The sequence below is a fragment of the Phycodurus eques genome, chromosome 6 (genome assembly GCF_024500275.1).
Source record: "Phycodurus eques isolate BA_2022a chromosome 6, UOR_Pequ_1.1, whole genome shotgun sequence".
Classification (NCBI taxonomy): Eukaryota; Metazoa; Chordata; class Actinopteri; order Syngnathiformes; family Syngnathidae; genus Phycodurus; species Phycodurus eques.
In genome coordinates, this window is record NC_084530.1 from 24,695,022 (window position 1) to 24,711,618 (window position 16,597).

The window sequence follows — 16,597 nt, forward strand, 5'->3', positions numbered from 1 at the left end:
AGTGTATAATTGTTTTTTTTTTATATAGTTCGTTCCCAGCGGGACTGCTGGTGCCGGAGGGGCTCCAGACAGCACAGCGCGCACACACACACACGGATCACTTTCAGCCTTTGTGTGTCTGTCCGTCTGTGTGTGTAGGTGTGGGGTGGGGTGAGAGGGGGGCGGAGGAACAGCGCTCATTAATGCTATAAAGAGACGATCGCAAAGCATGCTTCACACTCAGTCCACACTGCAGAGGCATGCTTTGATTGAACTCCACAGAAATTCTTCTTTTTTTAAATTGACTTCCTTTTTGCTGAAAAACTACACACATGGTGGTCTTGAGTTTTGCTGTGTGATTTTGTCGGCGAAAAAGTCCAACATCGGCTCTAAGCTCGGTCACGCACATGCGCTTCATTTTTAATTTTTTTTTTTTGCGCACAAGGATGCTGCTGCTGGTGCGCACTTGGAATAAAAGCTGCCTTCTGCTGCTCCTCTTTGCCACCGCGACGAGGTGCCAAGTACCGGAGGGTCGACCCAAGGCCAACTCCATCAAGCCGGGTCTTCTTGAGGGTGCTGCGGCTGCGGCGGAGGAGGCGGAACAGGCGCCCACCGCCGCCTCCAACCGCTCGGCGACAGCGCGCGCAAGTCCCGTCAATAAATTCAACATCTTTGCGCAGGTACCCTCCATCTTCACTTTGATTGGATGTGATAATAGAAATGAGAGGGGGCACTTTTTTTACACACCATAAGTGTGTGTGGCTATAGTATGACTACCGTTATAAAAAAATAAAAAAAAAAAAAAAAAAAATATATATATATATATATATATATATATATATACACACATTTATTCTCGCCATTATAAAAGGCAACGTTTGCGTTAGATCTCATTTACATTATGCAGGCGTACCTCCTATTAGTGTATAGCAAAGAAATCAACAAACTGCTGCCAAATTGTATGACAGTTTCGTGTTATTCTTTTATTGGCTCTCATTAGATCGTGCATACGTTTTCTTTTATTGCTGTTTTAGAGTAGCATCTTTGAGGTTGTCCATCAGCATCTATTATTGTGTCCGTGGCTATAGAGAAGTTTAAACTTTATGTAAGTCATATTACTTTTTTACCCCCTCAAAAAATATAATTAGTGAGATTCCAACCACCTCAGAACATTACAACTTTTTCATGAAACATGAATTTTTTTTCTGGTTATTTTTTACCCCCCTTTAAAGTAATAAATTATTTTCAAGAGTCCAACTTTTCACTGGGCAAAATACACATTTTTATCTCAAAGAATTTTTTTCAATACATTTTCTTGTAATATTACATCTTTTTGTCCTAGAATAAACAGTGTTATAGTCACAATTTAGAACTTTTCATTCAAAAAGAATCCAACTTTACTCTGTGTAATATTCCAACTTTTTTTCCAAGATAACTTTTAGTCTTGCAAAACAAACGACTTTATTCTCATAGTATCAAAACTCGAATTCTCATAACGTTATGACTTTTTACATCCCCTCTCATATTACAACTTATTTTTCTCTAAAAACACAAATTAATTCTCACCATACTCTTGTTTAGAAAAATGACAACTTAACTTTTTCCTCAAAAACAAACAAGCAAAAAAAAATGGATGGATACAATGGATCACAATCTGGAAAAAGAACCTCACTGTATATTGTGTGTGTCTGTGTGTAATATTCCTCTGAAGAATGGGAACATTAATTTTACGGAAATATCACATTGGCAGTTTAGGTCAAAGTCAGACACTCCCCAGAATGTCGATTTTCATTGGTGAAGCAGCATGTGGCTCATGGTCCAGTCGAGAGCAATATCTAACCATATCGCCCAGGGTTACTGTAAACATTTGCATTTGTAAATCACAAAGCACCTTGATGATTACTGCAAGTGTTACATCAGCTACCGTGTTATTCAGATGACCTTGCTTCCTCCATTCACTCCATTTGCTCAGTACAATCACTCCTCTTTCTTGCACAGAATCCACTACAAAGACAACTCGTGTGGTGATTCCCTTATAGCAAATACTGCCAAAACACTTACAAACCTGGGGACTGCGAGTGTCTTTTAAATAAAGTAGCAGTTTACCATTTAAAATAAGGCTGCCTTATGTGCATGGTTATTGGCTATTTCAGGGATCTGAGGCCCCCCATCCCTCATAAACTCTTAATTGCCTTTCAGACATGACGCCACCGCCCACCTCCACAGTAAATCAGTAACGGCAGCACAAATGTGAGGGGAAAACCGTGACCAGTAGGCCCCGACTCACAGCTTTTAGTGTCATTGAAGTGATCCTTATTGGGATTAAGGGGTGGGAATTATCTTACAGCCTCATCCAAATTCTAGTCCTGTTCTTTTAATGCTGAAGTGACATGTGACAAATAGAAAAGGAGAGAAACTAGGTCATATATTATGAAAAGTATTGGAAGTTTAAAACAAAATAATAATATAAATAAATAAAGGGGGCAGGGCGGTGAAAACTGCATGTTACCTCACAAACATGTCAAGTGAAAAGATTTATTTAACCCATTAAGTGAAATTCCACATCTACAGTACTTTTAGGGAGATCTACATAAAGTATACAATAAATCAACTGACGTGAACCTGGCAGAGAATTAGCGTTATAGCATCAGTATAAAGGGCTAGCATGCTGTATTAAAATGGACAAAACAGCATACCTACAATTTTTTTGGTTCGAAATTAAAGTCTCTAATATCCACGACATGTTTAGACATAACAGTGCAGTAGCAGAGCACAACTAGCAAAGTGACAAAAAGCTCAACTTACATCACACAGTCTCCATTTTGGGAAACGGGAAGGACCTCCACCTGTCAAATGAGTCGTCCTCGCATATGCCTGTCCCATTTGTTACATTTTCAAAAATACTGCCCTCTTGTGGTAATTTAGTAAACATAAATCAAAATTAAATTCTCTCTCTCTCTCTCTCTCTCTCTATATATATATATATATATATATTTCCATCCATCCATTTTCTGAGCCGCTTCTCCTCACGAGGGTCGTAGGCATGCTGCAGCCTATCCCAGCTATCATCGGGCAGGAGGCGGGCTACACCCTGAACTGGTTGCCAGCCCAATCGCAGGGCACATACAAACAACCATTCGCACTCACATTCACACCTACGGGCAATTTAGAGTTGTCAATTAACCTACCATGCATGTTTTTGGCATGTGGGAGGAAACCGGAGTGCCTGGAGAAAACCCACGCAGGCACGGGGAGAACATGCAAACTCCACACAGACGGGGCCAGGGATTGAACCCCGGTACTCAGAACTGTGAGGCAGACGCTCTAACCAGTCCCGACCGTGCACACACACATATAGTGAGTTAAATACAAGAAATGTTCGGCATACATTGTGAGACTTCAGTTCAGTGAGCAACAAATGATCAACTGCGTGACTTTTTTAGCTTTTTCGTAACGTTTATTCTTAAAGAAGCCGCGACCTCAGAGATTAGACAAAGGAAGCTGCGTTTTGGTCAATATCAAAGACACTTCTTCTTTTCTTTTGGCTTGTCCCTTTAGGGGTCGCCACAGCGCGTCATCCTTTTCCATGTCACCATCTCCTGCATCCTCCACCAACTCCCCTCAGGTCTTCCCTCACGACATCCATAAACCTTCATACATGTCCTGTATTATTCTAACATACTTCTCTGCCACTCCAGACTTCCGCATGCAGTACCACAGTTCCTCTCTGGGTACTCTGTCATAGGCTTTCTCTAGATCTACATAGACACAATGTAGCTCCTTCTCTGTACTTTTCCATCAACATCCTCAAGGCAAATAATGCAACTGTGGTACTCTTTCTAGGCATGAAACCATACTGTTGCTCGCAAATACTCACTTCTGTCCTGAGTCTAGCCTCCACTACTCTTTCCCACAACTTAACTCTGTGGCTCATCAACTCTATTCCTCTATAGTTCCCACAGCTCTGCACATCACCCTTGTTCTTAAAAATGGGCACCAGCACACTTTTCCTCCATTCCTCAGGCATCTTCTCATGTGCTAGAATTCTATTGAACAAGCTGGTCAAAAACTCCACAGCCACCTCTCCTAGATGCTTCCATACCTCCACAGGAATGTCATCAGAACCAACTGCCTTTCCATTTTTCATCCTCTTTAATGCCTTTCTAACTTCCCCCTTACTAATCTTTGCCACCCCCTGGTCCACCACACTTGCCTCTTCTACTCTCCCTTCTCTCTCATTTTCCTCATTCATCAACTCCTCGAAGTATTCTTTCCATCTATCTATCTCGCACACTACTTGCACCAGTCAACATATTTCCATCTCTATCCTTAATCACCCTAACCTGCTGCACATCCTTCCCATCTCTATCCCTCTGTCTGGCCAGCCTTTATAGATCATTTTCTCCTTCTTTAGTGTCCAACCTGCCATACATGTCATCATATGCCTCTTGTTTGGCCTTTGCCACCTCTACCTTTGCCCTGTGTCGCATCTCAATGTATTCCTTTCGCCTCTCCTCGGTCCTCTCAGTGTCCCACTTCTTCTTAGCTAACTTTTTTCCTTGTATGATTTCCTGTACTGTATGGTTCCACCACCAAGTCTCCTTCGCTCCTTTCCTGCCAGAAGATACACCAAGTACTCTTCTGCCTGGCTCTCTGATCACCTTGGGTGCAGTGGTCCAGTCTTCTGGAAGTTCCTCCCGTCCACCGAGAGCCTGTCTCACCTCTTCCCGAAAAGCTGTACAACACTCGTCCTGTCTCAGCTTCCACCACATGGTTCTCTTCTCTGCCTTTGTCTTCCTAATTTTCCTCCCCACCACCAGAGTCATCTTACACACCAACATCCTATGCTGTCGAGCCACACTCTCCCCTACCACTACCTTACAGTCGGTAACCTCCTTCAGATTACATCGTTTGCACAAGATGGCGGACGTTGTTAACCCGGGCCACAACCGATCCGGTATGGAATTCTTTGGATGAACGCTCATATTTGTTTGGCAAAGTTTTAAGCCGGATGCCTTTCCTGACGCAATCCTCTGCATTTATCCGGGCTTGGGACCGGCCTACAGTTTGCACTGGCTTGTGCCCCCCATAGGGCTGCAATCAATATCAAAGACACTATAATCATTAATACAAAATGTACAAACATGTCTTTGCAAACATTGAAGAAAGCATAGTCTTCAATACCAAGTAAATTTTTTCATCATTTTGTAAACATTAAAATGTATTTGGACCCCCTTTTGTAAACATCAAAGACCATTTAAATTATTCAACAAACCAAACGTATTTTTTTTAAAAGATAAAAAGACAATGCATTTAGTTTAATTTACAGTCTTAAGTGAACCTAGCATACTGTATATGGTTTTTGTCCATCCATCCATCAATTTTCTTTACTGCTTATCCTCACTAGGGTCACGGGCTGCTGGAGCCTATCCCAGCAATCTTTGGGCGGGAGGCGGGGTACACCCTGAACTGGTCGCCAGCCAATCGCAATATGTTTTTTGTAAACACACAAAACAAAATCGTCTCCAACACATAACGTATCAGACAGTAGCATTTCAAATCACATTCAGATCACACCTTTGAACATTACAATTATTTTGTTCTAGTCAAATATTAACACAAGTTTAGAATTTTTGTATTTATTTTAAGTCTTTAACCTGTTTTTACACTTGTGACAGTTAACAATGTTATTTAAAACTTAAGTGTACATTCATTAAGGGCTTTAAGGATGGCATCAATGGTTTGTTGTTGATTTCAATTTCAATGATTTCATGTAAATTTCGTTTGTGTTGGACCTCGGAGGTTCCACTCCATTAGTGGCAGAGGTTCCTCAACAGAATGCTTTTTTTTTTTTTTTTTTTGCTGTGGTTTGTCCTGTTCATCATGACATGTTCAGTAGCAGTTGGTTGCATGCAAATTGCTGAGTCCGCTGATATCTTGCCCTGAGCCAGTCATGATGCGAAAGCTGCTTTTTCTCACCTCTTTGGTGGAGGCGAAAAACCTCAAGCTGAAGACTGCCAGACCTCAAATGTGAACGCCCGCTTGCACCTCGGCCACTTTGATAATATGGGAAGCCATACGTTTGTGTGTGTGTGTGTGTAGACCACCAGTCTACCAGCAGTAAAACGAGGCATGTCCAAGTGATGCCTGTAATGGCATTTACGGCAGGGATTTCACATATGATTATATACACGTAAGTAAGTGTGTGTGTGTATGCGTGCCAGGAGGTTCTTCACACTTGTAAAGCTGCAGCCTCAGCCACGTTATGTGGCTTCTAGTCTTTAACATTTGACTGGCCCTCTGCATCCAGTAACAGTCAGGCCATTTACAAGCAGAATAAATCAGGAAGTAAAAATGCCTTTCACCTGGCGTACGCGCTGTTTCCTTTTACTGAACGGAACCATCCATGTGTCCGCCATCTATTTTTGAAGACCGTTTCAAGTCTTCAAATTACCACTTTTGTAAACATCAAAGACAGTTAAGGCCTAAATGCAGCTAATGTACATTTTTGTACCACACGAAGACAATTTAGCCTTTGACAGAAACAACGTTCTTGTACATAGTTTTGTGAACATCAAAGACACTAAATAGCCCTCACTACCCAAATTCAAATGTGGTTTAGCAAAAAATGAAGACCATTTAGAATTCTTTTTGAAAAACACTGATGGTGATTTAACCGTCACTGAACCCAAAATAGATGCTGTATTTTAGTAATCATAAGACGATTTAGTGTGAACATGTGTTTTCATGAAAATAATTATGACAATTTACAGTGTTCAATGAACCTATAGTATACATAGGCGTTTTAGTAATCAGCAATTCAGGCATTGTACCTGGAAAGAACTCAAGCAAACATTGGGAGAACTGTCTGAGCCAACGATTCAATCCCTCTTTAGAAAAAAATAAAAATAAAAATATCTCAGTAAGGCAAATGAGTACATCATCTCATTTGCAATGCCAACTGGGCAGCAGACAGCAGAGAAAAACAAAGCAAAAGGAAAACATAGAAAACAAACTGTACAATATGATATAGTTACGAATACATTACATCATAGCCCATGGGGGGAAAAAAGTTGCAAAACAGGTGCAGCGATCATGTACAACACAGGTGTCAAACTGGTGGCCCGGGGCATCAGGCCCGCCATATCATTTTATGTGGCCCGCGAAGGCAAATCAAAATTGCTAATTGTGTTCTGGTGTAATACCATTGAGATATTTACAAGCATTTTTTTTGTTACCAATCCCCCTTTGAAAAGAAATGTAATAGTTGAAAAGCACGTTTTTATAGGCTTCTGATTTCTAAACTGGTTATTCATCAATGTGTTGTGTATACTGTAACTACAGGATATGAAGTAATCTTTCATCTATATGGGTCCACAGTCATAGAGGCCCTCAGAGGGAAGTCATAACTCCGATGTGGCCCGTGATAAAAATGAGTTTGACACCCCTGATGTACAATATCCCTTACTAATGTTTTAAATGATGATATTGGAAGGAATGAGGGAAGTTTTATTATTTGTTGCAGTGTTCCCCTGCACTCAGATGTCATATCACTTCCAAAACAGGCCTTCAAAGTGATTTGTCTTTTTCACGCTCTCCATTGGGGAATCGCTGTCATCTCGCATAGCCTGCCAGCTACGTGAGAGGATGCTAATAATTCATCCCTACGCGGAAAGAAATCTGCTGTCAGGAAGAACGGACAGCGTTATTAGACAGTGTTTGTGCAATGTTTGTGTTGCAAATGTTGACAGAACCATGAGTCAGTCTTAAATGTTCACAAAAACCACTTAAGCGTTGAAGGCTCTATAGTGTCTTTGAGGTTTAAAACAAAAACATATATACAGAAGATGATTTTATAGTTTCTTTGATGTTTACAAAACACATGCATCAGGAACTGAAGACTATAGTGTGTTTGATGTTTAAAAAGCGCATGCATTTGGTTCATCAAAGACTGTAAATCTTGAATTTTTACCAAAAAAAAAGATTGTACACTGGGTGGTACGACGATCGGTAACCACATCCGCTTCACAGTTCTCCGTTTAGGGCTTTGAATCCGGGCTCTGGCCTCCTGTGTGGAGTTTGCTTGCTTTTTCTGGGTACTCTGGTTTACTGGCAGATTCCTAAAAACATGTGTGTTAGGTTCATTGAAGACTCTAAATTGTCCATGTGAATGCTTTTTTGTCTATATATGCCATATGGCAACTAGTCCAGGATGTACCCTGGCTCCCGCATCAAGTCAGCTGGGATAGACTCGAGCTCACCCATGACCTTAAAGAGGACAAATAGTATAGAAAATAGATGGATGAATGGATTCTTAATAGTCTTCAATGCTTACAAAAACATACATTCCTTTCAGAATCAAAATTGTCTTTGATGATGACTAAAATATGTTAAGATTAATTGAAGATGAAATCGGTTTATGTGTTTATAAAAAACTAAATCTGTTAGGTATTAATGACTATATTGTCTTTGATGTTTTATTTAATATATACATTTGGTATTGAAGAATCTTGCGCCTTTGATTATTACAAAATATTTCAGTTTCGTTGACGACTAAATTTGTCTTGATTAAAACATTTCTGTCAGGTTCATTGACGACTAAATCATCTTCAGTGTTTACGTTGGGTATTACAGACTATATTGCATTTGATGTTTATTTAAATATATGTATTAGGTTTATTAAAGACTCCATATTGTTTTGGATTTTTATCAAAACACACAGCTTACATTACCTTCTTTGAAGAATATTTTTTTTTATTAATGTTTACAAAATATTTTATGTTAATTTCGTGGAAGGTTATATTTGTGGGGTGATTCCTAAATTGTCGTCAGCTTCAGCGAAGACTAAATCGTTAGTGTGTCTTTGACATTTACAAAAATACATACATTGTATTAGTTGAAGGCTAACTTGTTTTGCTTTTCACATAAAAGTACTTTAGGTTAGTTGAATAATCTAACTTGTTAATGTTTACAAAACATACATCAGGTACTGAAGACTCCATTGTGTTTTGATATTTACAAATATGTACATTAGTGTCACTGAAGGAAAAATTGTCTTTGTTTAAAAAACATGCATTTCGTTCACTAAAGAAAAAACAATATCTTCAATGCTAGTGAAAATACACATTTATTGAAGACTCAAAATGGTCTTTGATGATTACTAAAACGTACGTTAGGTTCATTTAAATCTCAATCAACTTAGGTATGTACAAAAACAGAATTGGTATTAAAGATTTGTCTTTGTTTACAGATATGCACTGTATGTTAGTTTTGTTGACGGCAAAATTTTATTTGACGCTTCCAAATCACGTTAGGTTCATTGACTAAATCGTCTTTGGTGTTTAAAAAAAACTTCGATGTTAGCTATTATATTGTCTTTGATGTTAACAAACATATGTACTGTATGTTAGTTTTCTTGAAACAAAATATTTCCTTGATTGCTCCAAAAGCGCGTAAGTTAATTAAACTAAATTGTCTTCAGTATTTACAAAAATGCCTACATTAGGTATTTATATTGTCTTATATGTTTAATGAAATATGCATGTTGGTTCATTGAAATCTTCATATTTTCTTTGCTATTTACAAATATATATACACAATATTAGTTGAAGGCTTAAGTGCTTTTTACAAAAACAAATGTACATTAGATTGGTTGAAGTATCTTAGGTGCGTTTGGTATTAAAGACTACGTTGTTTTTGATGATTAGGGAACAATTTGAACTAAAATATCTGTTGAGCTTGATTTTTATGCTGATTAAAACTAAAATTGGCATGCTGATTCCAAAATTGCAGTCAGTGTTTTTCTACCACGTCAAGTTTTTTCTCCACAGCTTACCCTCCAGATAAGCAAAATTCCACTGATTAGCTGTGGTAAGACACAATTGAGACAGTGGGGTGAGAAGTGTGTGCAGCTCCCAATAGGTCAGTACTACCAATATCTGCAAACAGAAAGCCAGCATAGTAGGAATTAAGAGGATTTGTGCCATATCCTTTGTAAAACATCCATCCATCCATTTTCTGAGCCGCTTCTCCTCACTAGGGTCGCGGGCGTGCTGGAGCCTATCCCAGCTGTCCTCGGGCAGGAGGCGGGGTACACCCTGAACTGGTTGCCAGCCAATCGCAGGGCACATACAAACAAACACCCATTCGCACTCACAGTCACACCTACGGGCAATTTAGAGTCTCCAATCAATCCATGTTTTTTGGGATGTGGGAGGAAACTGGAGTGCCCGGAGAAAACCCACGCAGGCACAGGGAGAACATGCAAACTCCACACAGGCGGAACCGGGGATTGAAGCCGGGTCCTCATAACTGTGAGGCTGACGCGCTAACCAGTCGTTAGTCGGCACGGTGGTTTTATAAAGCAAGCACATATTTTAAGTACACTATTTTTCATATTTTTTTAAGAAAACAGGGATCTGTTGAGCTTAGTATAGTTAAAAAAACTTGACGTGATAGAAAAAAACTGCGATCAGTTTTGGATTCTGCACCCAAAAATTTGTTAAAAAAAGCTGTCAGACTTAACTCAACAAAAATTGTGTTCCCCAGTGTTATATCAACTCCTGAGACAAAATCTATCTTTTACTGGTGGGTGGCACTTACATTCACGGTGTAAGCCTTTACCAGTCGCTTTATTTGCGATCTGCGTATTAAGTCCTCACCGCCCACCCCACTTCTGCCTAGAACTGCCTGTGATGCGACCTTAATGAGCTGAGAAAGTCGGGCAAAGGTGTTGCGGCTTGTTAGCACCGCAGTCAGCCTGCCGTCCGGTGGCATTTCCAGTCTGCTGCTCCCTCGGGTGCCGGCAGGGCCCCCAGCCCAGACCTATTAGGGGGCCTCCTGCGGCGACCTCATTCGCCGTAATTGGACCTGTTAATGACAGAGGAGAACCGCAGTCATCTCGGACGTGATTTAACGACATTGTCTGTAAGCATAACAAGTCAGGATGTCTTGTTACCTTTAAAAGATGTCGTGGTCCAAAGTTCACAGACGTGTTTGGACTGATAAAGGACGCCAAAGTTGACATTTAAAAGCTGGGGGTTTTGTCGGACTGATTCATCGTCGGTTTATTTGATATCTGTTGTCTTTTGCTTTCTGTTCGTTTACTTGATGAGGTTCTATTTTTTCTCGACTCTGCGAGGCCTCTGCAACCAAATGATGTCATCCACTGGTATAATAAACATTACAGTGTACAGACACATGGATCACTTTTTATATTTTCCAGTTAATCAAGTAGGATTCCTAACTTTAACGTGCCCCACAAACCATATTGTTATTGCTGTTTATGTCACGTTTGTATCATTAATTCTACAATTCAAGACAACATAGTTGGTCCTGTTCTTATTCCTACTCATGTCACACGTTTATGGAGCACTAGCATTTGGCTAAGTCAGACAGATACGCACAAGGAAATTTTGAAATTTTGCCCAAATTAGCTTCCAACTAGTTTCTTCTCCCTGATGGGCTAAGAGGTCCCCTTAGCCCAATTCTATGTGACACTGTCTGAAAAGAGGTCTGCTAATAAAGCTTTATGACATTTTATTATGTATTTTATTTAACCTTTATTTAACTCAATAAAACCCACTGAGATCAGGATCTGTTTTAAAGAGTGACCTGATGTGACAGTATAGAGTAAAACATACAATGCTTGAGGTGCAATATTTATTTATTTATTTTGTTTTCAATATGAAGTGCGGAAGCTATAACACAACAACAAAGGAGAATTTAAAATCTAAAACACAGGCACTGTCAGTGGTCTCAAACTGGTAGTCCCTCAGGATAGAACGGAATACTCCAAGTGGAATAACTTCAGAGAGTTTCAGTTCAGTCAGCAGAGTATTCCATGCCACAGGAGCAGCGAAGCTGAAAGCTCTTTTGAAATGTCATCCTTACCAGAGGAATAGGTAAAACCAAGTGTCAGGCAAGAACACAATGGATAGCAAATGCTTATTTTTAATCAATAAAGGGCACAAATAAGGAGGAATCAAGCCTAAAAAGGCTTGATAAAATTAGGGTGTTCATATCTACGTGCACTCAGAGAAGGAAAGTTCAAATTTGAGGTGAGGACAGCCAGTGACAAATCTCAGTGTCTCAGAACTGGACATATAATATAATACGCCTTTTGTGCTACGATAAATAAACACATAAATATTTTTTTTAAATTGATGGATTTATGTGATATTCCACTGCACATTATTTTGAACACACCGATAGCATTACTAAAATTGACCAATCATCTCAGCAAAAAAGAAAAAATAATTCAAATTTGTTCACTTTGACTTGTTTGTTTATATCACCATTTAAAAAAAAATGTTTTTATGTAATGCAAACACAGCACATTATAGGTTTGTTTTATTTACATTTAAAGTATCGACAGTAAGTAAGTATTAAAGTATCTTGAACTTCACTACACTGAAAAACTTCACTACACTGAAAAAAGAGATGAAAGAAAAGAGATTATGAGATGAGGAATATATTAATTTTAACAAAATTATCTTCTAACAGAACAGGACAATTAAGCCATTGAGAACTAGAATGGACTAACTTCATTTTTCAGTTTGGTGCAGAAATTAGTAGAGAAAAAGTCTCAATCAAGGTTCAATTAATCAGTGCACCAATTGGGCCAATTCCCATTTCCAAGATGGCAGCTTCATTTCCTGCAACAACATCCTACAAAGTGAAGTTTAGAGATTGACAAACTCAGATAGTAAGTTGTGCTTTAGCTTGGATGCCAGTGCATCTTGCATGTTAGTATACTGTGAGTGAATGATATTTATCTTTCATGAAATATTGAAAGATTTGTTTAGAATAAACTAAAGTCTGAGGAAAACCACAATATCTGTACAAACATACATAAGTATATACATAAGTAATCATTGCCATATATCACCAAGATATATGACCGCTAGAATTTATTGCAGCCATAAAACTTAAAATCAGCCTCCTGGAAATGCAAATGGATGAGCCCACTCTAGTTCTCAGTGGCTCAATTTGACTTGGCAATATTTCTCAAAACTATAGGAAAAATATGTGTAGAGAAGTCACTAAAATTCAAATTTTGAAAGTGGCTAAATGTGTTGGTGGGTGCTTTTTGGAAAAAATAGTTGTGAGGGTAGTCTGAAAAGTTGTTCAATCTAACAACAAATGTGATAAGTTGATATCAATGCCCTAATTCTTTTTTTCTTTCCACGAAGTTCCACTGACATGAGCTGTACAGCGGAACAGTGTTTTGCTTGTAAATAAGGGTTCCACAACGCTGCTTTTTAGAGATTGTTGACCCCGCAGCATGAGTCCAGGGGGGTGATGGACGGGGCGGGGGGGCTTCCCTCATGGCGCTGCATCTGTCTCCATCCTTATCGCCTCGGGCCGGCATGCCGCGAGTGGCCGCGGAGTAAATCAGCTCTCGGGGCCACTTCCTGCGTGGTATCTAAGGCTTACGCTTTTATGTGAGCAGCAAAAATAAGGGAGCGACAACAGATAGGAGACGCATCTGAATTAAAGCCACACGTCCCTCAGAAGTAACGAATGAGGCGTTTTAAAATACCGCCAGATAAGGTGAGGTAATCAGATGGAAAGAGGGAGTGAAAGGGGGGGAGACTTGACTCACTACATTTCAAAGACTTGGCTGTGATGGAAGAAGTGAGGCCCATTTTTTTTTCCCACACCCACGACATGGATGCACGCCTGAGAGACAGATAAAACGGACGTAGCAGCATGAAGTATTATTAGCAGCTGGGAGCCTTCCATTTGTCTTCATATTCATGTCAAAAATAATGCTTTTTTCTTTTTTTTTTTTTTTACCTCCATGACCATTTGTTAAAAAAAAAAGTTCAACTTTCTATAAAGGGGACAAAATATGGACATTTTGCCTTGTTAATTGCTTATATACAAATATACAAGCATATACAGTTATGTGAAAAAAGTATTGGCCACCTTCTCAAATTCGTATAATTTTGCATAGTTTCTCCACTTTAATGTTTAGGATCATTAAACAAATGTACATATCAGACAAATATAACGCAAGTGAACATAAAATGCTGTTTTTAAATGGGGATTTCATTTATTAAGAAAAAAAAAAACATTCAAAGTTACATGCCCCGGTATGAAAAAGTAATTACCCCCCTTGTTAAATAATCAATTAATTGTGGCTAATCACAACTTTTGGTTAATTTTCACTGATCACACCCAAGCCTGATAACCTCCAGACTTGTTCAATCAAGCAATTTAAGTTCTCTTGGGTTATATTTGTCTCATATTTACATTTGTTTGAGGATCGGCAAACAAATTAAAGTACATTGAAGTGGGGAAACTATGCAAAAATCGAAGAATTTGAGAAGGGGGCCAATACTTTATCACGGCACTGTATCCCCTGTGGGCAACCGTCTCTGCTCTTGTACGGATAAAACACGTGACTGCATATGATTTATTCAGCTGTAATGGCTAATCTTACGTTAGCTAAAACACATTGTCACTCCATATTGTTATTCATTCAGTTAAAATGGCTGGCTGGCTGACGTTAGCTAAAACACGTAACCGTCACTGCATATTTTTTATTTATTCCGCTAACGTGGCTAGCTAACATTAGCTAATGTTAACACGACTTACCCGTGTCTAGTTCATATTATTTTGGGGACAAAGATTTCATTGCATGAGCTGAGAGGTGTGGAAAGTTGGGTCTATGGAGTCAGGAGTGTCACACCTGCGGGGATGCGGGTGTTTTGCTTTTCTTCTTAACATATGGGTGTTTATTTGATTACGGGCCTTTTTGTGTCCTTGATGTAAAATTTAAAGAAAAAATATATTTAAATAGATTTTTTTTAATAACCAGCAGTGGGCGTGCCTAATTATAAGTGTTGTCTAAAATTTCATGTTAATATTAATATATTTTGAGATTTTATGAGCGGTTTTATGGTGGTATTTTACAGTTTTCACCCTGTCCCTAGCACAGGGTTTGGATAAATGAAGCTCTATCTTTCTACCAAAAAAATGTTAAAATGGTGTAACTTTGACCATAAATTCCTTAAAATACAATAGAATTAATGATTTCTCATCATACATACAAAACATTTCCAATTCTCTCTTTTATTTTTACTCAAATATGTCTGTCCCTGAAAGTTGCTGTCATTACCGCCATATTGACCATTTTCAGATCGATAAAGTTTATTCAAAATCTGATTCTCTAATTCTCTGTGTCATTTTGTCTTGTCACTCAAGCACATGGTAGGGCAGGTAGAAGTCAGACATTTTGATAACTGGAACAGTAAGTTTTTTCCTCATTTGTACCCTTAAGTCACATAATATTTTTATTGCATGTCGTTACCAAACGACTTGTAGTGTTAATATGTTTAAAGATTTTCCTGTAAAAACTTGCTAATCATATAAAAATGTTGTACAGGACTAGCTAGCTAAAATAAAATTTTAAGCTAACTCCACCAGCATAGCACAGTTAGCTAAAAACTTTGAAATGTCATTACCATCACATCATCACATAGTGCAGTGTGGTGGTGATGACAGAAACGAAAATCAAAAGTGCCCGAAATCAAATAAACAACCATATATATCCCTCTGGGTGCGTTGAAAAGTGTGGGAATTTTTTTTCCCAACACGCACACTTTTTCCAGTTGAAAGTTTCAACACTCACACTTGAGGTCACACTTGCAGGGAATGTGGCTGTTTTAACAACCACACGTTTTCCAGCGCAAGGTTTTAACACCCCTATTTTCCTGTGTGCTGCATCTGTGTGGTTGGGCTGTGTGCATCTACGAGCGATGAACGTGTTTCAACAGTTAGACTTTTTCCAGTGACATGTTTCAACACCCACGTTTCACGTCCCGAGGGGGATTTTAGTGTTCCAACACCTGCGCTTTTCCAACTGAAAAGTTTCAACACCCACACATTTCTTTCACAGTGGTTATGTGGAAATACCAGGGAAAAGGTCAACTCTGTTCCATTGATATTGCAGGGTTAGGGTTAACCCCTAACCCTCTGTACATTCCATCACTTTGTTTGTGTTTTGAGACACTGTCTCCAGTTAAAAAAGCTCTTTTGAAAACAGCCCCAAATCTCATTTGTTATCATGTGGCAGTTGTTGTTTTCCAAATACATTTTAGATGTCAGGTCTCGTTTTGTTTTCACTAATTCGAAATTGACTTTCAGCCAAATTCCATTAAAGAATGTGTTTATACTTTAACATGCTTTGTCTTGTTAGCAGTATCATATGGCATTTGTCTCTGGAGTGGTGAAGACACTCATCAGTCTAACTTTCCTTTGTTGTCCAATAAAAATGACACAGATAAATTGACTGAAATTTGAAGTTTCAAACATTCATTCATTTTCCGTACCACTTATCCTTACTAGGGTCGCGGGCGTGCTGGATCCTATCTCAGCTGACTTTGGGCGAGAGGCGGGTTACACCCTGAACTGGTCGCCAGCCAATCGCAGCGTACATACAAACATACAACAATTCGCAACAACCATTCAATTAACCTACCATGCATGTTTTTGGAAAGTGGAAGGAAACTGGAGTATCCGGAGAATACCCACGCAGGTATGGGGACAACATGCAAACTCCACACAGGCGAGGCCGGATTTGAACTGTGAGGCAGATGTGCTAACCAGT

The 16,597-nt window shown here is 39.1% G+C and overlaps 1 protein-coding gene across 2 annotated transcripts in view; it reads left to right on the forward strand.

Annotated features, from left to right (window-relative positions):
* Positions 1–233: 233 nt before the first annotated feature.
* The window catches only part of dkk2 (dickkopf WNT signaling pathway inhibitor 2), a 30,971-nt gene continuing 14,607 nt past the window's right edge, over positions 234–16,597 (forward strand). For both annotated transcript variants that reach the window (XM_061679973.1, XM_061679974.1), the window contains exon 1: positions 234–659. In XM_061679973.1, coding sequence (XP_061535957.1) covers positions 387–659 — 273 coding nt within the window. In that variant the 5' untranslated portion in view covers positions 234–386. The remainder of the gene's footprint in view (positions 660–16,597) is intronic.